A 24,026-nucleotide genomic window follows, 5' to 3' on the forward strand; every position below is an offset into this window, starting at 1 on the left:
TATTTTAGCCCGAACGAACAGAACGAACCGAACGCGCAGAGCAGAATTCGCTAGGTTTAGACCTGTCCCCGAGCCGAACCGAATGCGCCAAACGTTATCCGGACCGTGTCGGTAAATCGGAATTGCTCAAAAGGACTTAGCCTTCGCCGAATTATTCATTTGACCAGTGTTGTCAACATAGGGTTTTTATCTTTAAATTTAGGGAGGGAAATCTTTACAGGGTTTTTTTGAGGCGTAAAATTCTTTCGGGATATTTTTAGGGATAATTTTTTTTTATCGTTACTGCTGTTTATTAAAATTAGCAAAGTATAAATAAAATAAAATAATTTATTTATTTATTTGATTTATGTCAGGCACACGATTTTCAAAATTTCATTGTTACCGCCATCGATATGCACCGACGCGAGCAAAAGGCAAATATACCGGAATCTGTCTTCTTTTTCACTCATAAATTTAATAAAGAACGAAGATATATTCTACGGTCAAATGCAGCAAATAGACCTTTGATGTTCATCCACTTAAAAGACACCCACAGAACATACTAAAGAAGAAATATCGTGTATTTTTTAGTTTCAAATTTAAATCTGGCGGAAATTATACAATATACCATGGCCCTAATATGTTTACTTTTAAAATCGATAAGGCCGCCATATCAGTAGAAAAAGAAACAAAATATCTTCCTTTTTGTCGGTCGCGCGTACGCAATGCTTTTTGTTCGGCCTATTCGTTTTGCTTGTTCCTGCGCGCTCGGTTCGTTCTGTTCGTTCGGGCTAAAATGCTTAAGTCTGGACGCACCTTAAAATACGGCGGAAATGTTCACTCAGTGATTTTATACAGGTACGGACGAAAAATTATTACTCTTCAAACCAGTTGGAAAATTGTAGGTGGCTACATAAAGGAATCATGTTGACATTAAAATCAAATTTATCATGCCAAAAAATCCTAGACACCTATTTTCATCCAAATATCGACGTTAATTCAGAAATTATTTGAAAAAGTCTAAATATAAATCAAACGTTTACACCCTGTTTCTCCGAAACGAAGCATTTTACGACATTTTACTTATAATAAGTAAAATGTACTTTAAATAAGTAAAATGTCGTAAAATGCTTCGTTTCGGAGAAACAGGGTGTAATAGTTTCATTTATATTTAGACTTTTATCTAAAGAATATGCTGCCGAGGTTTCCTGTTACACTTCGTACCACCCTGTATAGAACTTGAAAACGAATGATAGTAAAACTAAGAGCCACACCCAAAATCTTTCAAACGATTAATCTCCTTAATCTAGATATTTAACGGTATATTTAAGATCAGTATTAATCTATACATTGTATTAACAATCTGCAGAACAACTGTCTAATCGCCTTCAAAGCATTGAGAGGTACATAATAATATTCGATTTGCTGAACTAGATTTGTGCAGATATAGTTATTTATAGAACTCGCAAACGGTTATGTTTACAATTCAGTAGTTAACATTGTTTAGTCTGTATAGTATACACGAGTAAATAACGCCATTGCTTATAAGCATTAATTATAATATGCAATAAGAAACAATAAGATAACAATTAATGTCTGTTCTTTTAAAATTATGTGGTGAATGTAATTGGTCGTTTTTTCCATCAAGTCAGCATAAACTAATCAAAACAAAATTATGGACCACATATATGTGTATCTGTATTTACTATATTTATAGATAGATATCCGTATATTTATAGCAGCATATCATCAGAACAGTTTTTTATGCATAAATTGATACAAAAACGAAATTCTTTCCCGTCATAAAAAAATATCAATAAAGAACCACTCGAAGACGCATAAATTCCATAAAATCAGTTTTATTTAGTGTGATTTTGCCGTCGTCAAAATTGCGGTGTTAAATATGGCAAGTTTTGATGTTTTGGGAAGTCCAAACGGTGTTAGAAGACGTTTAAATATTGAAGAAGTCATCAGAGCCCCAACTTTATCGCAGGAGGATCGGTCGCAACGATACGTGTCGCAGCTTTTTCATGTTACATAATAGGTCATTTCCAAACTATGCAATCAATACAGAGAATATAGATTTGTTGTCCGCAGACCATATCTTCAACGAGTAAGATGAACAACGAGGTGGGAAGATCGGTTCAAGCCACTCTTCGTGAAAGAACACTTATCGCACAAAACCTACCATATATTCTTACGATCACCACAGGAAGTTGAATTCCAACTCAGACTGTAAGAAATAGGCTGCATGAAGTTAACATTCGATCAAGGCGTGCAGCTGTTGTCACTGGGACGTGGTCATCAGTGGAGGCACGTCTTTTTTACGGACGACTCCCGTTTTCGACTAGGTGATAATGATGCCCGGCGGAGAGTATACAGAAGACCGAATGAACGGTATCTGGACACAACAGTCAGAGTAGCGAATCATTTTGGTGGAGGTGTTACTTTAAATGGGCGTACGGACTTGCATGTGTTCCTAGACGGCATAATTAATGGTGAACGATACAGAGATGAAATTCTGGAACCATATGTTATTCCATTTGCTGCTCAGCATGGTCCAGAATTCATCTTACAACAGGACAATGCCAGGCCTCATACTGCAAGAGTAGTTACTCGATACCTTGAAGAGTCGAATATCATAGTTATGTATTGGCCTGCTAATAAGTAGCCATCGTCCCAATCCTATTTAGCATATTTGGGACCTACTAAAGAGAAGACTACAAAGTCGTCCACAAGCATCAGATTTTTAAACTTTGGGAGGAAATCTTCGAGCGGAGTGGAACGACCTTCCATAAGAGATTATTCAGAGCCTCATTCCGTCTATGGCAAATCGGTGTGTTTCTATGCACTTCTGCGTAGAAACTGTAGAGGAAAGAATGGATTAGGAAAAAAATTACTTCCGTTGACAATTAAGATAAAAATTTTGTAGAATTGTTTTCAATACATATTAAGGTGCGTATTCATTATCCGAACGAACGAACGAACGAACGAATGTTCGCTAGTGGTATGGACGGGGACCGTACGATAGAACCGCACGAGAAGACCGGAGGCATTTGTTGGCGAACGCCTTTGATGTACCGACTCGAAACGGATGGTCGAGCGAACGAACGAACGAACGGCCGCATGCGTTCGGTCCCCGTCTAAATATACCGCACTTTCATTCATTCGTTCGTTCGTTCGTTCGTTCGGATAATGAATACGCACCTTTATAGTCATTCATAACGTAATAATGGGAAATCGTTTCGGTCTTAAAATCAACTCTACCAAGACCAAACTGACTGTGGATGAAAATATTATAGAGCGAGTACCACGATTTAAATATCTAGGTGCTATGATCAATGAACGATGATGTTAAACTTAGAACGAATTATGCAAAATCAACATTTTTTAAACTTAAAAACTTCCTTGATGATATATGCTTGATATAGTTAAAGAAAGAAAAGTTTCATACCTCGGCCATATCCTTAAAGGAGGCAAATATTACATTCCTAAGCTGTTTCTACAAGGAAAACTAGAGGGACGGCGAGGACCAGGAAAACAACAACATTCCTGACTAAGAAACATACGGGATTGGTGTAACATCAGCGACGCAGCCACCATATTTCGAAGAGCCGAAAACGGCACTCTACACATTATATGAAGAGTACAGATAATCGCCAACGTGCGGCTAAGCACAAGGCACAGGAAGAAGAAGATAACGTAATAAAAATAAAATGTTCAGCAGTTTAACAAATTTTTTTGTCATGAACACCAAGGTGCATAGACTACATTCAAACTTAATTCCTAAAGAATATATTGCTAAGTTTATATGTTTGAATAAATATATTTTCTTTGTTTAACGAAATGTATCAAAGTGATCCCTAATTCGTTTTGACTAGTTGAATGAAAAATCCCTCTGCATAAATGCAAATAATTTTAAATAAAAGGTTCGAAAGAGGGTTATTTTATTATTTTTTCTATTTGCGCTCTTCATTTATGCTAAATAATTATAAATAATTAAACAAATACGAACAACGCCTACAAGTTTTATCTGGCCCATTAATCAAAATACAAGCTTCAATAATTTATTACGTTACATTTACAATCGATAAATATACATGCACGATTTTACATACGAATTTCTGTTGATCGCATAAAATATTTAAATAAAACAGTGCTTAAAGTGGAGCCCATCGAGTCGCATTAAACAATTTTTCGAATTTTTGTCCCACTAAAATTCGTTTATTTTCCCTATCGCTTAAAAAGCGCTTATTCTAATGGAATAATGCTAAATTTATAATTATTTTACCGGTAATATTTATTGAATTAAGTTATTGGCTTGAATAATACCTACACGTCGACGAAAAGGCTAATTTTATTTAAAAATTTAAACATTTCTACAGCTCTGTATTTATTTCTACTAGATTTGCATTAAAATTGACAATAGCGTCCTTTTATTTAGGAAAATATCGGTTTATAATAGATTTTAAATTTATATTTTAGAATAATTTAACCGTCCGTTTAAAAATATTTTTTTTCCATAACAACTGTTAAAATTGCCTTATATCTATCAAAAATAGTAGATAAAATAGTACTTTAACCGCAAGGGTAGATTAAATGATAACAGCGAGGATAGGTTAAAAATTTTATTTCTTCTCGCACGTTTATTAATTGCTTCCATTTTTGAAAACTTTTGTATTCCTTTTCATAAGTTATTCGGGATTTAAATGGAAGTAGTTTGGATATGGCGTTTGTAGCCTCAGCCTGAATATCTGTTGGTAATTTACTTTTTTTTGAGCTATTTCTGGCTCCAATTCAATCAGCAATAGACACGAAAGAGAAATGTGAAAAGTTGAATGCATTTCAGCTCGTTGTTTTTCTAACACTTTCGTTGATATATCATCAGGTCTCGTTAGATTGAGGCTAGTGCGAAGGTCTCGTCCTAAGAACAATTGAGCTGGGGACTGTCCTGTGGTGGAATGTGGTGCTTTGCGATATTGTCGAAGGAATTGGTTAAGATTACTCTGTAGTGTTGCTTTCGTAGTTTTCATTGTATATAGTGCGTCTTTCACTGTTTGCACATACCGTTCCGCTTGTCCATTTGTTGATGGATGATATGGTGCTGATAGTTTGTGGTATTTCACTCCACTATTCTTCAGGAAAGTCTTAAATTCTTCTGCAATGAATTGTCTACCGTTATCTGAAACAACAGTGATTGGTGTACCATATGCTGTGAAGAGGTTGTCCATAATAGCGATTGTTGAAGCTGGTAGGTTTGTTGCTGTAGGTTGCGATTGTTGAAGCTGGAAGAGTGGTAGGTTTTACTTCAACCCATTTACTGCAAGCGTCGACAACGATTAACAGCATCGTGTCGGCTACTGGACCTGCGTAATCAATATGAATACGTTCCCATGGTGCCTTTGGGTACTCCCAATGGTGGTTACGAAATTTGGGTGGATCATGCGCTTGTGTTGCACATGCGGTGCAAGACTTAGCAAGTTTCTCAATATCTGCGTCTATGCCTGGCCAAAAAACAAAATAACGTGCCAATCCTTTCATCTTGATTATGCCTAGGTGAGCTACATGAAGGTCGTTGAGGATGGTGTCTCGTAGAGAAAGCGGAATTACTACTTTATGCTCAAACATCAAGCAGTTGGCTGCTAGAATATACTTATAAGTTGTGATATACTAAATCCTGTCCATCTTCTAGAATTTTCACGATCTTACCAAGGTGTAGGTCTTTTCTCGTTTCGCGTGCGATTGCTTCTGCTCTCACTGGTAGTTGCTGAGTTTGATGTATAGTAAAACAATCGAAATCGTCGAAATCCTCGGCTTCTTCCCTTTGTGAGGAAGAAGAGTTGTGAATAATATTGACTGTAGAAGTTAATGGTGCTCTGGAACAATAGTCTGCGTTAGCGTTTTCTTTAGAAGTCTTGAAGACAATGTCGTAGTCAAAATGTGCCAGATAGTCAGCATAGTTCGCCATGCGACTAATACACAGTACTGGTAGTGACTTCTCAGGATGCAGAATTTGTGTTAATGGCTTGTGATCCGTGATAAGCGTGAAGAGGCGTGCGTACAAGTAATTGAAAAATTTTTGTACCACCCATACTATAGCAAGAGCTTCCTTGTCGATTTGTGGATATTTCTGTTCTGTTGCTGTCATCGTTCTACTGGCGTAAGCGATTGGACGTTCTTGCCCGTTGCTTAGTCGATGAGAGAGTACTGCACCGAGACCTGTTTTGCTAGCGTCGGTGGCTAACAGAAGAGGCAAGGTTGGATCATACTGGATGAGTACTTGCGGTGAAGTTAGAGCGTTTTTAATCTCTCCGTAAGCTTTGTTGTCTTCTGGAGTCCAGATGAATGGATCTTTAAGTAGCATATCTCTTAGTGGTCTATCTCTTGTAGATAGATCTGGAATAAACGAATTATAATAAGTTGCTTTTCCAAGAAACAGCTGTAGTTCTTCTGGAATTATTGGTTTGGGTGCATCACGTACTACACGGATATGTGTATCAGATTTGTGGATTCCGGATGCATCAATCTTGTGACCAAGAGCTTCTAAGACATGTTCCGCAAAGGTACATTTACATGGGTTTAGCTTGAGCCCATGTTGCCTAAATCGGTCTAAGATTAAGTTCAATGCTTGAATCAGTTTATCAAAATTGTCGGCATATACAATAATGTCATCGAAAAAACTTACGACATTTTCAAGTCCTTGTAGCACTGTCTTCATTCGTCTTTGCCAGATAGCAGGAATGTTGGCTGCGCCATACACTGCTCGTTTTGGCCGGATGAGACCATGAGTTGGAGTATTGAGCGTTAGTACATGGCTGAACTCTTCATCGACCTCGAGATGGGTGTAGGCGTCTGTAACATCCAAGTGGCAGAAAAGACAAGCGCCCCGCATTCGGTGGAACAGGTGTTCGATCTTCGGAATCGGATGTTCATCGATGATGATCCTTGGGTTGAGTGTTGGCTTGTAGTTACCAGTGATTCTCAGTTTCCCATTCTTCTTGACGACAACGTGTGTTGTTGATGCCCACTCTGAATAATCGACTCTTTTGTAGAAGCCTGAAGAAATTTTGGAGTCGATTTGCTTGGCGTACGCATCACGGAGAGCAACTGGGATATCTCCAGCACGGGCGAAGATAGGAGTAGCACCATTTTTCAAAGGCATTTTCGCTGGTGGTCCTGAGATTTTTCCAGGGACGTTGCTGAATTACGTCTTGGTACAGGTTGAGGATGTTACAGGACAGATTATAAATTAGATCAGGTTTTGCAAAGAGGCGTTCAAAGTTGATCTCTTGGGCAAACTCAGAGATCCACTCTCGTCCAAGTAGCGTCTCACACTCTCCTTCAACTACGTAGAGGTATAAGTTGCTAGTGGTGGCACCAATGGTGGCGTTGACGGACGTCTTTCCAATGCAGTTGATGCGGTGACCCGTGTAACTAGCGAAGTGACGATCTGTCTTCTGTAACTGAAACTCTGGTTTGATTCTAGCTACTTTTGATTTGGTTATGATGGAGCATGGAGCGCCGGTGTCAAGTTCCATTTTGACAGTGGTTCCCACTATGTTGACATCAATTAGCTTCGTTGGTGATGACTGGACTGTTCCAATTACCTCTAGTTTACTGAGGTGCTGCACGACATCAATGTTTTTTGCTGGTTTATGTTCAGTGATAAGATTTGTACCCCTTGTTGTCTTCGATCGACATACCTTGCTGATGTGTCCCTTCTTTTCACACTTGAGACAGTTGGCATTGAGGAATTTGCACTGACTTCGAGGGTGATTTTCACCACAACCTGAGCATACTGGCTGATTGTCTTTGGATGTATGTTTGGTGATACCTTGCTTGATTTGGTGATTTCTGGTAGCGGCGTGTTGATGAAATGTTTGGTCGCTGATTACCATTCTTTCGAGATGGATGTTTTTCGTATCCAATCTTGTTCGTTGTATCTGGTTTGACGACAGCAGTCTTTGCTTCGTCAGCAGTGTTTCGAGTGGCTTCGAGTGCGTAGGCAGTTTCGTATGCAGCGGTGAAGTTCTCTGGCTTCTTGGCGATAATTTCGTCACACATTTCTCTTGACTCTAGACCTGCGAGCATTTGTTCAATCAACATTCTGACGAGGAATGCTTCATATTCACAATAGGTTGTAGCTTGTCGCAGTCTTAAGGTAAAACTAGCAATGGATTCTCCTGGTTTTTGCATGATGCTTCGAAATTTGATACGTTCAGCAAACTTATTGCGTGTTGCGTCGAAATGAACAGTAAGTTTCGTTTGAAATTGAGTATATGTTAAATATTCTGGATCTTCAGGACTGACAAGGATCTTTAAGGCATCGTTGAGCTCAGAACCCATATAGACACGTGCATAATGAGAATGCTGTTCTTCAGGGATTTTACTCAGATTGAGCGCCCAGGTGAACCGTGTAAAGTAGTCCGTGATTGAAGTTCCGTCGGCAGCGCGATATGCTTGCATGGAGAATTGGGGTGGTCGAGGCTGTGCTGATGACGTTTGTTCTGTTGGACCAGGTATTTGGGACTGTCGTATGGCATTGGCAATTAATCCCGATAGTTGTTGGAGTAATTCTGGTGTTACTTGAGCCATGTTGAACAACGTTTATAAATAGGAGACTACCAAACTGGCGATGAACTGTATTTGAGCACGAAGTTTGACGAGGTTGCGTTGCAGTTCGTAGATTTCGTTTCTGTGTTGCACTTTCGCGAGTTTATATATCTATCCCACTTCTGACACCACTATTATATTTCTTGGGGGGTTTATAGATATATAAAGTGCACTAAACTCTACTTTTATTTAAAATACCATTTCAAAATTACAAATCATTGACAACTAAACTTATGACATGAGCTTGACAGTTTTTCAGGTATTCACAGGTGGAGGTGTACTCCGATAAATATATAACAACAAGATAAATCGAAATAGATATCAGTGAAATCGAATCGATCCACACGCTTCAATCGTTTAGTCGAATGCCGACCTTGTTATAGGCTTGGTCCACTTCAAGCGATATTTAAATTTCCAACGACAGCCTCTCGTTACGGCAGAAATCAGAACTACCCGGCTACTTTATTTTACGCCTTCCCTGTTACTGTTCATGTTGATCGCATTGAAATAATATTGGAATCGTAGCTGTGTCGTAGTATTTAAGTATTTTAGTTTTTACTAGTACAGTTTTATTGAAACTATAAACTTCTCAGGTATGAAGTTTGTACGATGTAACACTGCTTCGGGTAGTAAAATTTGGGTGAAAATTTGAACATAAAATATTTAAATGAAAACAACTTAAAGTGAAGCCCATCGAGTGGCATTAAACAATTTTTCGAATTTTTGTCCGATTGAAATTCGTTTATATTCCCTGTCTTTTAAAAAGCGCTCATTTATAATTATTTTACCGTTAATACCGAGGGTAATACTTATTGAATTAAGATATTGGCTTGAATAATCCTTGCACGGTCGACGAAAAGGCTAAATTTTATTTAAAATTTAAACATTTCCACAACTCTTTATTTATTTCTACTAGATTTACATTAAAATTAACAATAGCGTCCTTTTATTTAAGAAAATAAATTTAAATTTGTATTTTAGAATAATTTAACCGTCCGTTTAAAAATAAATATTTTATTATTTGAATGACTACAACTCTTGATTTTTAAAAGGCACTTGGTATATTTTTACTTTATTCGATAAAAAATGACACTCTGAATAGAATGTCATATCATATGTCAACTTTTGGCATTCTCGCTTAATAACAAATCGCATTTTAAATTTCAATCTAGAGTACCATAGCTGTGTTAAAAACACTAATTTTTAATCAAGGAGCCTTAGAAAAATAGTTTTGATCGTCTAATGTTTTTAGTGTCTTGTCCTGGCCGGTTAAAGATGCCCAAATCGTATTTTTAATCATATCTCATTTTTTTCAAAAGGAACAAAGGTGGCTCATTGGCATATTTGGAAGAAGCATTTTTTACGAATAATTTGGTACCACACACTTGCTATTTCGAGTCAAATTGTCGTTTGAACCGAATATTACAATGTCAAATAAACCATACGCGAAAATGTCAAAAGTTGACGTATGATATGTCATTCTATTCAAAGTATTATATTCTATCAAATAAAGTACCTAACAAAATACCGAGGATGTGATTTAAAAATCAAAAGTTGTAATCATTTCCGGTGAAACAGGAAGTGACCAAAAACAAATGAATACGTCAATCAATTAAAAAACCAAGTTATGTCACATACCTACTAACACACCAAATCTAGTTTTTTTATCTGAAAAAATAATTGTAATTTATATCTGGTAAACAGTAAACTAGTAAAAAAGTTACATATCAATTTGGTAGGTTTTTTATTCTCTTTAATTTTAAAAGCTTTACGACAGTTAAAAAATTGTTTCACCCGGAAAAATGCAAAAAACTGCGTTTGTGTCACTTTGGCGCTAACTTTGTCCCTGTGGGATTTAGAGGTTTGTTACTTAAGAATGAAATTGTAGAGAATTTAATTCTCTTCATTTTTGGTTCCATAAATTTTTCTGAGAGACCTACGGTTCAGCCAGAAAATTAAATCCAAAATTTTTTATATCACAAACGGTGGGGTGAGGATACGAATTTTTCTAATTTAAGCCCTTTCCAGTAGACCGCTTACGACTGGCAAAGTATGAGAGCCGAGGTAATTTGATGTGAGTTAAAGTGCCAGATGGATTGTACTACCGTCCCGGTTACCGTTCATGTTGATCGCTTTGAAATAATAATGGAATCGTAGCTATGTCGTAGTATTTAAGTATTTTAGTTTTTGCTAGTGCAGCTATTGAAACTATGTTCTCAGGTATGAAGTTTATGTGATGTAACTCTGTTAGAAATCAAATGAAAAAGAACTTCAACTGGGCGTCGCGTTAGTTTATAACAATTTCAAATGATAATATTGTTGCCGAAAAAATGTTAACGCGAAAAAAGGACGTAATTGCGTGGTTATTGGGTGCAATAACATTCAATATAACTCTCCCGAAACAACATTTTATAGCTTTATTACACCGCTTTGATCAAAGGCAAAAATTGATTCAGGCAGTTCGACAAGACAAGTGAGTGAAAAAATTGCCCATTACATAATCACAAAATTAAATAAGCATGTACTCTTTCACCATTATTAATGGTATACGTTTTCTAATCAACTAGTTAAATTTTTATGAACATCAGTTATGTCCCCACTAGCTAAACCGGTGCGTAAAACTATAAAAATTAAATAAATTATAAAACACTTTAGACCTTCAGAAAATATCAAAAGTCCTATCTATTTTTTCTTTAATTTTCTCAAATTGCACTTTCAACTTTTCAAATAGTATTATTATTTATTTCAGCTCATGGTATATCCCAGAATTTCTAATTTCGGTGAGAAAAAAATGGGTCGTAATCTTTCCTGTGTTAGGACGTTGTCGTTTGCTAAGTGTCTATATAATATGGTGTATAATAGGTTTAGTGCATTCTCCGCCGGTGCTGCCGTCATCAGAGAATATTGTAAAGAGCCGACTAAACAAATACATGGGTTTAAATAGGGAATAATTGAAAAATTTGTTATAATATTATTTAAAAGGTATTATTAAATGCAATTTGTAAAAATTATAAAAAGGATAATAATGTAATTGATATCTGAAGAAGGTCTAACGTGTATTATAATTTAATACTCTAGCTAATAAAACATTTTAGCTTAGTAGCTGCCAGAGATTATTACCCAAACCTCACCAAATACATAGTCTATGACGCCGTACCGGCGGCGGCGCCGGCGCCGGCTGCTTTAACTACAGTAGCGATTATAGTTTTATGCACCAGTTTTGCGATTTTTAAGTATATAATTAGGATTTTAGAGCACTTCCAAAAAACATTAAGCACTAGATTATTGAAAAGAAGTATACTATTAATATTGATTAAATTATATTTTATTCTCAATATGCCATACGCATATTTAATTTTTTTGATTATGTAATGGACACTTTGTTATCGCACTTGTTTCGTTGAACTGCCTGAATCCATTTTCCTTTTTGATCAGATTGGTGTGATAAAGCTTAGAAGTTGTAAAATTTTATTTTGGGAGAGCTGTGATGAGTGTTATTGCACCCAACAACAACACAATTATGCTCTCCTTTTAGTGTTGACATTTTTTCAGCGATTTCATTATCATTTGAAATTGTCACAATATAACGTACACCCTAGTTGGGTTCATTTTCACTTAATTTTTACTACCCGAAACAGCGTTACATCACACAAACTTTGTAAAAGAAAAAAACTTAAAGTAACTAGCAAGAAAAATATACATTTTTTAGTTATTTATTAATATCTCTGAAACTATCGAAATATATCTACTCATATTTTAGGATTATGTAAGTGATCTGAAAGGAAGCCAAAAATGCAATAATATACAGGCTGTTCCAATAAAAAAAATCCCGATCCACTCACACTTTTTTGACCACCTTGTAGAAGTTAAAGTATTTTCCTGAAATACAACCTATTATATACTTTGGGTTTGCACTTAAACAAAATTTCCATGTTTTTTGTTCTAAGAGCTACAGTAGCCCGACGCACTATTGCCGGACCCTGTGTATATCTAACGTACACACACATTTATTCTATACCCTTGTATATATTATACTAAACATCCAATTAAAATTAATATAGTGAGAAAACCTTCTAACCCAACAAACGTACGAAATATCACTTTAGATAACGGCTACTGCTGCTATATAAACAATTAAATTACCAGTTCTAAACTAATATTCCGCAAAACTAGATAACTTGTATAAGTAAAACAAAGATAGTTTAAAACGGGATTACCGCCTCGATTCGACGAAATGGGCGGAAACGGCCATTCCAAAAACTTTGCGGCAGACTTCAGCGCAGTTTGAAATTGCTTAAATGAAGTTGTTTAAAAAGAAAAACTAATTTTAGATATTTATTTTTACTGGTCTTGTTCGTATGCATTGCGGAGATTTTGCCAGTTTTTCTCTTTGAACGAAATCAACTACAATTTCCTACAGTCAGTATTAATAATAAAATCACGAGAATTAAATACATGTTTGTTTTCTTTAACAAAATATACACGATAATTACTTTTCTATGTTTATTTATATTTCGGTCGATTTTTTAAATTTCGACAGACATCTCGGGTCGGTATTTCCCGCAGTCCCGGTTACTGCTCATGTTCATCGCATTGAAATAATACTAAAATCATGACTTTGTCATATATTTAGTATTTTAGTTTTTGCTAGTGTAATTATTAAAACTATAAAATTCTCAGGTACGATATTTGTGTAATGTAGCGCTCTTTCGGATAGTAAAAATTAAAAGTAGACAACCTGGGCAATGCGTTATGTTGTCACAATTTCAAATGATAATGAAATTGCCGATAAATGCCAACATGCAAAAAATAGCATAATTACATGGTTTTTGGGTGCACCACACTCAATATTACTCTCCCGAAACAACATTTTACAACTTCTCAGCTTATCACACCGATTTGATCAAAAACAAAAATGGATTCAGGCAGTTCGACGAAATAATTTAGTCAACTAAGTGACTACAGTTTGCTACAGCTTTCATAATCAAAAATTAAATAGGCATATCGCACCCAGGGCCGGATTTCCGTCTAGGCCTGCAAGGCCCGGGCCTAGGGGCCCCATGCAATGAGTCGCGCGCAACTTTTATATATAAGCTCAAAAGCCTGGCTTATCAAAACGCTTTATCGAAAGTATTAGCTTAAAGGTTAAAGTCATTAAACTCCATTAAAAATTATATGTTCTGTACTAGTGTATTTAATTCGGTAAATTTCCAAATTGGCTATGACATGGGGGGGGGGCAAATGTCAAGTGCCTAGGGGCCCTGGATGTCTAAGTAATGAAATTTAAGCAATATTTAATAGTATACTTCTTAACTAGTACTTAAATTTGGTTAGGTTAGGTTACTTTAGGTTAGGTGTTCTGAAATTGTAATTATGTACCATTAAGAAATTTCGTGACAGTCCAGATAGCTCTAATTATGTCCCAATTAGCAAAACCGGTGCATAAAATTATGATTGCTACTGTAGTTGAAGCAACCGGCATATTATAACTAATTTAAAAAAATATTAGCTTGAGTAATAAATTATAATACACGTTAGACCTTCTGAAGATATTAAAAAATTTACAGTTTTATTTTTTTTTAAATATTCATAGATTGCACTTACTAATAATTTTTAGATAATATTATAACAAATTTTTGGCGTACTCGCAATTTAAGTCCGTGTTTTTGTTTAGTCGACTGCTTACGGTATTGTCCGATGGTGGCAGCACCGGCGGAGAATGCACCAAGCCTATAGGGTTTTTCACAAACTTCTAGTTTAATTTATTTCTATTTTACTACAAAAGATATAAAATACAGAGATAATGACATATGAATTTAGCTGAGTGTAATGGTAATGACTATCTTCCTTCATTAGCTGATAAAATAATTAGAAAACGAAGGTACGCTAAATTCGGCGTCATAAAAAACGGATCAAAGGATAGAAAATTTTATTTCTAAATTTAAAACTTGTCTGTGAGACAGATAAAACAGGTACTTGTCTATAACAACTATGGATTGATGAATTCAGAATTACGACGTGTGTAGATGAATTTTACAAAGAATAGAAGATGATTCTTCCATACGACAAATTGCTGAAAATTTTAATATAGCAAAATGTGCTCTTATCAGAATTAAAAAGAAGTGAGTTGATCATCAAACATTAAAATGAACTCTGGAATTAGGTCGAAGAAGACCCTCCATGTACAAAAAACATGATAGATTTGCTCAGTTACATAAGGCAAATCCAGTTTGATTTCGCAAATACTGCTCTTCATGAATCAAATCCTAACAGTACAGAGACCTTTGAAAGCAAGTGAACTAAAAAATTGTTCTGCAGCTGACAAACCATTTTGATCGAAAAGAAACAAAGAGGAAATACTTGTTTCCGAAGACAGATGAATTTGCCGATCGAAATAAAAAAATTTTGGGGTTCCATTAGGGCGTTCTGACTCGAATTATTTTTTTTTATATAACACCTTAAGCTGAACATTGATAAAACTAAAATCATGTTCGCTCCCCCGGAACATCACAACAATGCTATACAAATTGGAGAAGAACTATTGGAATATATAGCGGAATTCAATTACCTGGGCATTTTGATTTCGGAAAAGGCCAATATGGACTCTGAAGATCAACACAGGATTAGCAACGACTCAAGAACATTCTGGAAATTAAAAGACAGGGTTTTATACAATCATGACTTGAGCACAAAAACAAAACTTGCATTGTACCGAGCAATAATAATCCCCACTATGTTATATGGAAGCGAAACCTGGGTACCGACTGCCAACACATGAATACATTAAACAAATTGCAAGAGAGACACCTTAAACAACTCTTAAGAATCAAATGGCTCCATCATGTCTCAAACGTATCGGCCCTTGAAAACGCTAGCTACTATAGTGTTGAAGTCATGATTACTAAATTCCGCTTAAGATGGGCTGGTCATATATTTAGGATGCAAGAAAATCGCCTACCAAAATCTCTTCTTTACGGTGAGATTGTAGACAGTAAGAGGAAACCGGGTGGACGAGTCGAAAGGTACAAGTATATTTTCCACAAAAACTTAAAGGGGATAATGCTGAATCAGTGGGAAGAAGCAGCGCACAATAGAATGCAATGGAGAAGAATCTTAAACTCAGTTAATAGCAACAACCAAAAAGTAAAGAGGCAACAACGAGTTTTTTTAAATAGATTGATTGCGTTGATTGCTATCAATGGACTGATTTTGTTGCGCATGGTCAATGCCAACACAGAGCCTATATAAACGCTGAATTTGTAAATATAATAGTTTAGTTTTAATCATCTGCTGATGGTACTACATTATTGCCATATATAATCATCGAATTTTGTGAGAAATATTAGTGTTTGTTATTTTATAGTTTTTTCTAATGTTTGAATTTTTCAAAACCAGTGTTATGTGATGACATGGATCGCGTACATTCTTCTAAAAAATATATATTAGAATTTTATACTTTTATCGATCAGCCACAAATAACATCTCTACTACAGCTTATACAAACTAAAATTATACGAACTTTCCATTTCAAAAATTTAATTTAAAAGTGAGCGGAAATATTATCCTAACTATTGTTGATAGATCTCGTTAGACGTGAGGATCGGCGAAATCTCCGAACTGCATGCGAACAAGACGCGCGAAAATAAATACCTAAAACTAGTTTTCTCAAAATAACTTCGTTTAAGCAATTTTAAACTGCGAGTAAGTCTGCCGTAAAGTTTTCGTGGAGTGGCTGTTCCCCATTTAGTCGAGTCGGTAATTCCATTTTAAACCATCTCTGTTTTACTTATACTAAGTTATCTAGTTTCGTCAAATATTAGCTCTAGTATTGGAAACTTAATTGGTTATGCTGCAGTAGCAGAGCCTATTAAAATCACCAACATATTCAGGTTTACCTTAAGATATTCCTCAGTGTGTATGGTGATAACCTTGAGGCTACCGGTAGACATCGTGAATACCATTATGATTTTCCAAATACAAACCAATTTTTGAAAAACTTTATTAAAATTAACAAAAGTGAGTTTTAACTTTGACAAACAAAGTGCAAGAGAGGAATAAAAAGGATAATGCAAAACAGAATATATTGATTGGTTACAGAAGATGCTACATAAAAAAATATCTTGAGAAATTCCTACCAAAAATATATCTAATAAAAAACTTGAAGATCCTTTGTAGCCTGTAGCTTCAGCTATTAAGGTATACAGGGTAGCGTCCCTCATAGGACGTGGAGGAACCAAGGAGAACAACAGTTTGTATTGAAATGAAATTTTGTGAGCATATGTAGGTTAATTTAAAGCATTTTCTAAAAATATGGAGAGTTTTACAGGATAGCGCTAAAAAAGTTACATATCAAAGTTGCGTTTTTGTAACGGAACATTCTATAAATTAAATGATTTTCGGATTCTAAGATAAAAATAAAGGCGAGTTTTATTAGGGAAGTATATTATAACTAAAATGCAAGGTTTTTGACATATTTAACAGTTTCTAAAAAATTGGAGGTTACTCGAAATAAATGTAAAGTAACTATTGTACTTTAAGTCAAATTTTAACTTAACCCTAAAAGTTATACAGAGTTAGACAAAATTAATATTTTTTCTAAAAAAATCCTTTATGGGTATTTCGCCACTGCACTGCAAGAAAATCTACAAAATAAAATAATTATTTTTTGTAAACACTTTTGCGTTAAACCTAAACGGACGCTGCTTGTCAGAAGTTATGTTTATTAATATATTTAAATTCAACTATTCGAGAACACTTTACTTTTTTTAAAACAGATACGTCTACAAGAAACCGTTGACCATTTTTTAACTTGATATTTAAGTGTATAGTATATTATTCCGATATTCAATGGTGAATTTATTTCTCTTTAAAATACTATTAAAGTTGCCTACCCCTCAAACAAATATATTCCTAGATATTTTAATTTTGATGATTTAATATCAATAGATCTTTACTACTTTTATGATCTTTGCTACTTTTTTGAGCTCCATCTCGGTAACGTAAATGAAGCAAGCATGTCTTTACTATTTGTTCATCTCAAACTTTATGCTCCTTATACGATACACCGTTACTTAACTGCCATTTATAACCAGGTGCAGTAGGAAGTTAATATGACTTACAGATATATTGATATGATACTGATACATTTTAGATAGCGTTTGCTATTACGCTGCAAAACAATTTACTTACCTTCCAAATTTGAATGGAAATTGCTAGGATAAATTTTATAAGTAACACAAAGATTGTTTAAAAAGCGATTATAGACTAGACTCGATTAAATTGGGAACAACCACGCCCAAAAACTTTACGGCAAACTCTGGCACAGTTTAAAATTGGTTAAATGAAGTTGTTTAAGGTAAAACTAGTTTTAGACATTTATTTTTAAGACCGGTTTATTCGCATGCAGTTGGAGCAATTTGCCGATCTACACTTTAAACATCGGTTATAAACAAACATATTATACTCGCTACTTTGAAATTAAATGTCAAAGATGAAAACTTATTAAACATTTAAACTAAAAAGTTTTCAGATAAAAATTATAGATAATCACATCTCTAATGAGTTTGTGTTCTCCGATTTTTTCTAAAGCCTGTCATTTTTGACATATGACACAAACATGTTTTTTTAAAAAAAACCATGTTTGGCCATGACCATGGAAACCATAGTTGGCCATGACTTCGTAAAAAGCGCCATTTTTAAGCTTTTCAGCGATATAAGCTATAATATATATTTTTTTCAAATAATTGTTGCGTTATAGCCAATTCTTTCTTGACTAATTTTACTTAGTTGGCATGGTTTTCTTATTTTGTTATGATTTATAACTTATAAAAAAACACAATATATTATTAAACGACTCTTGACATTTACATTACACAAACTAAAGCTTAAAAAAATAATATCACTACATACACTTTAAGTTATTTTAGAAAATGTTCAAAAAATCCGCCATTGTTTTGAGTACATAAATACATCGTTTTTAAACTGAAATTCTAGCCATTCTCACAGAACGACCAGTCGACTTAATTAAACTTCTCCTGTACCACCTCTTCGAGTGCCTCTCTTAATTCATAAGTTCTTTTGTAAACCGTGTTGTTAACCATACCAAATAAAAAAAACTAAAATGTAAATCTATAATAAGTAGTAGTATATGTAACGTTCACCGGTCAACGTCTCCTCGAAACTGTAAGACCAAGAAAATTTCAACCAATATCCTACACGCTTTTCTTCATTTGAAAAATTCATATTTACAATTTTTGTTTATTTTAATTTACAAAATTTGAATGTGACAGTTTCACATTTCTGAGAGCAACGACGATTGAACTTGTTTTCATGGCTAACTAAGTGAAATTAGTCAAGAAACATAAGAATTGGCTATAACTCAGTAATTTTGTGAAAAAAAAAATATTATAGCTTATATCGCTGAAAAGCTTAAAAATGGCACTTTTTATAAAGTCATGGCCAACTATAGTTTCCATTTAAAACAACATATGCTTGTGTCATATGTAAAAAATGACAGGCTTTAGAAAAAATCGTAAAACATAAACTCATTAGAGATGTGATTATCTACAACTTTTATCTGAAAACTTTTATTTGTTTAAAATAGATTACAATGTAGCGAAAATAGTCAAAATTTGTTTTTTTCGAAATATCTAGTAAGCCATTCATTTTCTCAAAAATCTGAAAGGCGCATATTTACAACCCCACAAAACTGCAATTCTTTCCCCATTTAACTGACTCTCTATTTCCAGTAGTTTCCGAGATACCCGTAGGGAATATCGTACTAAACTCACCGTGTATATGTTTAATCACTGTGATGTACCAATGATCTATACGAGGGTCAATTAGGAATTTTAAAACTTTTTGTAGGCTGATGGAATCAAATGCCTTTACAATAATTTGAAAAAATCCTTTTTTCAATAGGCGGCTTTGGTTGTTTGAAAGAAAAACGCGACATATAGTAACTATAAATTTAATACAAATTTGACAGAAATAGATTTAATATAGATTTTATTGTTAATAATATCGAGAGAATAACCCAAATTAAACACTTATTCGGATTTGAATGTTAATTTGTAGTCTTTTGTTTTTACATGTACTACATATCTGATAATAAATCAGATTCTAACTAAGAAAACATGTTGAGATTTATCCATTTGTAGAGTACACGTTTTATTAATTTAATTTTTAAATTATCTGTAATTTAATGCTAATTATTGCTAACAATACATTGCTAATAATACATTGTTAACAATACATCGCTAATCAACACACTAAATTTTCACCCTATAGGCATATTGTTCATTTACTACAGTGATTACCATACACGAAAATAGAAATAACTGTTCTTTACTTACATTTACATATGTACAAAATAATTTCACGTATCTTCATTGATATCGAAAATAATAGGCCTGCAAATCCCTTCGCTCGGTGTCGGTCCTGGTTGCTGGCATGTTAAGCCCGGCTCACAGGTACCGCTAAAGCCTAAATCTCCGCCGCATGGTTCCCCTTCTGTTCTTGCACATTCTTGGCAACATCTGTAACGAAAAAAAAAACAATAAGAAAAACAGTAACCACTAATATTTTAGTTTTATCGATGTTCAGCTTAAAGCCTTAAGGGTATATGTGTTCAGCATTTCTTGTAATTGCTGTAACGTTTTTGCAACTAGAGCGCAGTCATCATATTGAAGTTCTGTGATAAATTTTATATTTGTTTTTACTCTGAGTGTTTTTATGTTGGACAGACCGCCGTTGTATCTGTATCTAATGTACATTCCTCTTTCCTGTAGCAAACTGCTCACTAACTGTTCCTCAGCAAACTGTTCACGAGACTGTTTACTATAATAGAGAGCGTTGCCATGAATATGTTGAATAGGAGAGGCGCTTCGACACACATTTGCTAGTAATGAATAATAAATCAAAATAGAATGTAATTAAAAAATTACTAATTACAAAATCACAGAAAAAATATATTATGTTGACATCCAAGTTATACAGTTATAGCTTTATCTACGAAAATAGACGATCTAATGAATTAACGGCCACGCGCAATGGTCTGAAACTTTAACAGAGTTGCTTTTTTTCCCGCCGATTTTTCTGTAAAAAACAATTTTAAAAGGATTAAATACAAAGCCAGCCAATCGTTCTCTTACATTATAAAATCATATACTACACTACAACGTTATACAATATACCATAATGTTACTACAACTTATTCAGTTAGCAATCAGTCAACTTATTGTCATATAGGAAACGTTTACGGAACAATTTAAAAAGGATCTGCCCTCTACATATTACAATTTAGCAGTACGTTGGTGATCTTTTACGATATAACATGACTTTGTAAGTGCATAAAAAAATGGTTTAGCAAATAATACTTATTATTAATACAAATAAAAACAGAGGAGAAATAAGATATTAGACAAAACTACTAAAAAGTAGTAAATTTTATCATTCAAATTTATTGAAGAACCTAGGTAAAAAAGCAATCGAATAATTTGTACGACAAAAATGTAGGTTATTAATTATTATTATTGGATATACAGGGTGGTCCGAACTGTATTCCGGAAACTTCGGCAGCATATTCTGCAGATAATAATAAGTAAAAAAGTTCTATAAATGTATGTTCTAAAATGGCTTAGTTTCCGAGATACATTTTTATTTCGATTTTTTCTAAATAATTTCTGAAGTAACGTCAATATTTCGATGAAAATTGGTGTCTGGGAGTTTTTTGGCATGAGAAATTTGGATTTTGATGTCAATATGACTCCTACTAATAGAGGCCGTCACCTACATGTGTTTTAACTGATTTAAAGCGTAATAACTTTTTGTCCGTACCTGTATAAAACTACCGAGCGAAAAAATATACATCTCTGTGACTTTTTACGTAAAAAATATCTCTTTGTAAAAATCGGTCCGAGCAACCGTTCTTAAGATATTTAGAATGGAATTAGTCAATACATGTCATTATATTGATGAAAAATAAATACGTTGAGTAGATAGCACCGCATCTCTGTATCTTTACTCATAAACGAAAAAACCCTGTAAAACACACGATAATAAGACACCCTGTACTTCACTTTAAACCAATTAGTTCTTTGATAACAAAAACTTCGCTTCACACTCTAAATGCATATAAAAGTAAATTATATTTTCAAATACGGAACTTTGCAAAATCGACTCAGAAGCTTAAAGGCACGCCCACAGAGCTGTAGTCGGAATATTAAAGTTCCTTAAAACTTTTAAGCTGGCATTAAACCAGCTTTATGATGAATAAGTTTTACTCTCTTTACTTATTAAGACGAATGCTCATGAATTGCTTTAATTTTTTTGTAAATAAAAAGAACTCGGCGCTAGAAATAAGTGAAAGAAATTACAGCCAGTTATGTAGATTTTCATTTAATATATTCTCTAGGCTTTATGCCTCAAATAATTAGAAATTTAACTTTTTGTAGAGCTTTATTATAAAATTAAATAAAATAATAAAGTTAACAAAAATAATATACCATATTTAAGTTAAAAATATATTTTGATTATTGAAAACTCTGTCATGCTGTGGTAAATAAAAATATTTGTTTGTTAATACTATTATTATAATAACAAATTTGATATAAAAATAAAATAATGATTTAATTGTTGATTTTGAATACAGTCCAAGCAGATTTTAATTAAGATTCTAAGCTACGTAGAAAACTACGACGGAAAAATAAAATATAATTTTTTAAATAGTAGTAGATATTGTTGAAACTTAAATAAAATCAATTTTTGAAGTGATTTTCTCTTTGTTGTTTTTATAACAAAAATACTCTCATATCCAGTGTAATTATGATAAAACAAATATCGGAGAAATAAATATTTACTACTTAGTAAGAACCAGAAAAAAATATATATACAACTTTAATATCTTCAATAGAAGGCAATGTTATCTGGGGGAATAGACAAGAATCCGGAATCAAAGTCTAAGCATGGACAAAACAAAGAATTATTTGTATACAGCAGAACTAAGGCATTTTTAGGTAAATTAAGATTTCATTACTAGTTTTTACTAACTATTGCTTTCTCGTAACCAGACTAATACCACATGGTAAACATAACTGCTTAATGATAGTATATAGGTTTGGGGCATTCTCCGCCGGTGCAACCACTATCGGAGAATATCGTAAACAATTGGTATATACAAATACACGGCTATACGAAAATAAGTTTGTATAATTATTCTAAAAGTGTTAGGAAGAATAATTTGTGAAAATCCTAAAAAAAATTAAGAAAGTAATATTTTAGTATCTTCAGAGATCTAAACTAATCTAACTTGTGTTATAATTTATTATTGAAGCTAACAAAACTTTTTAGATGAGTCCAACTACGATAGCGAGCATAGTTTTATGCACCGGTTTTGCTAGTGGTTTCTTTGAAGATTACAGTTGAGGGTTGGAACCTTGGGTGTTAAACAGCAAAATAAAAACACTAAATCACCACAATACACCAAAACACTTTTACTTTTACACTGGACGCGCGTTTCGCTAACCATGTTAGCATCATCAGCAGGTGATTATAAACTAAAGTACAATCTACAAGTTGAGCGTTTATATACTCGCCCAGTGGGCACCGAGTGGGCGTGGCATAAACTAGCCAACCGAGTCAGAGCCAACTGAGGGTAACAGTTAGATTTCCGCCACTAGAGTAGTAGGAACAAAGAACTTGAAGGAATTGGACCGTTGTCTCTGTTCATACTATCTTTACATTTATTAATTCTGATGCTTTCATATGCATCTAATTGCCTGTAATTTGAGACTTGTTTAATTAATTTTAAATTATTAAGATCTATACAATGTTTGGTTTTTGAGATATTTAAAGATATCCAAATTTGCATGCTACAATAGAATAGAATATTAACACCCTATACATTACTTTTCAGAATTAATTCTTGTGCTGAGTTTAAAAGTAGAGAAATAAACTTTACAGAAAAATGTTATTGCTTCCTTAAATTTATACAGGGGTATCAAAAATTGCTGATCTATTTTAAGAATATATTTTACATCATCCTGTATTTTTTTAAATAAATCGCAGCAGATTCAAATGCTCCTTCAAACTATATTAGGGTATCCTATACCGATCTAGCTCAGATTTTGAATAAAGAGCATTTTTTCAATAAAATGGAAACCAAGAGGGCTAGTGTCGTCATGGCAAGTTTCTAGTGACAGTTACTAGCTATTTTCAATATCGAAATTAATTTATGTGCTTTTTTTATTTATAATAGTTTACTTTTATTTAATTTACCAAAAATAGTTTAATAAATAATATTTATTAAATATGTATTTATTATTCTAAGAAGTAGTATTTAAAGAAGTAGATCTTTGATTTATTTTACGATGACTTGTAGATATATGGATTTTCTATAAAAAGCCAATTACGGCAAATTCATATTTTTCACTTCC

The 24,026-nt window shown here is 33.8% G+C and overlaps 1 protein-coding gene across 1 annotated transcript; it reads right to left on the reverse strand.

Moving 5' to 3' along the window:
• Positions 1 to 5,157: 5,157 nt before the first annotated feature.
• On the reverse strand, positions 5,158 to 7,517 carry LOC115883061 (uncharacterized protein K02A2.6-like). Its single transcript, XM_030901343.1, has 3 exons — positions 7,315 to 7,517; positions 5,689 to 7,178; positions 5,158 to 5,621 (listed from the first exon to the last, which is right to left on the reverse strand). The coding sequence occupies exons 1-3, from the start codon at positions 7,515 to 7,517 to the stop codon at positions 5,158 to 5,160; spliced, it is 2,157 nt and encodes a 718-aa protein (XP_030757203.1).
• Positions 7,518 to 24,026: the final 16,509 nt, after the last annotated feature.

This window comes from Sitophilus oryzae, unplaced genomic scaffold, assembly GCF_002938485.1.
Source record: "Sitophilus oryzae breed Bouriz unplaced genomic scaffold, Soryzae_2.0 scaffold_111_pilon_pilon, whole genome shotgun sequence".
Taxonomy (NCBI): Eukaryota; Metazoa; Arthropoda; class Insecta; order Coleoptera; family Curculionidae; genus Sitophilus; species Sitophilus oryzae.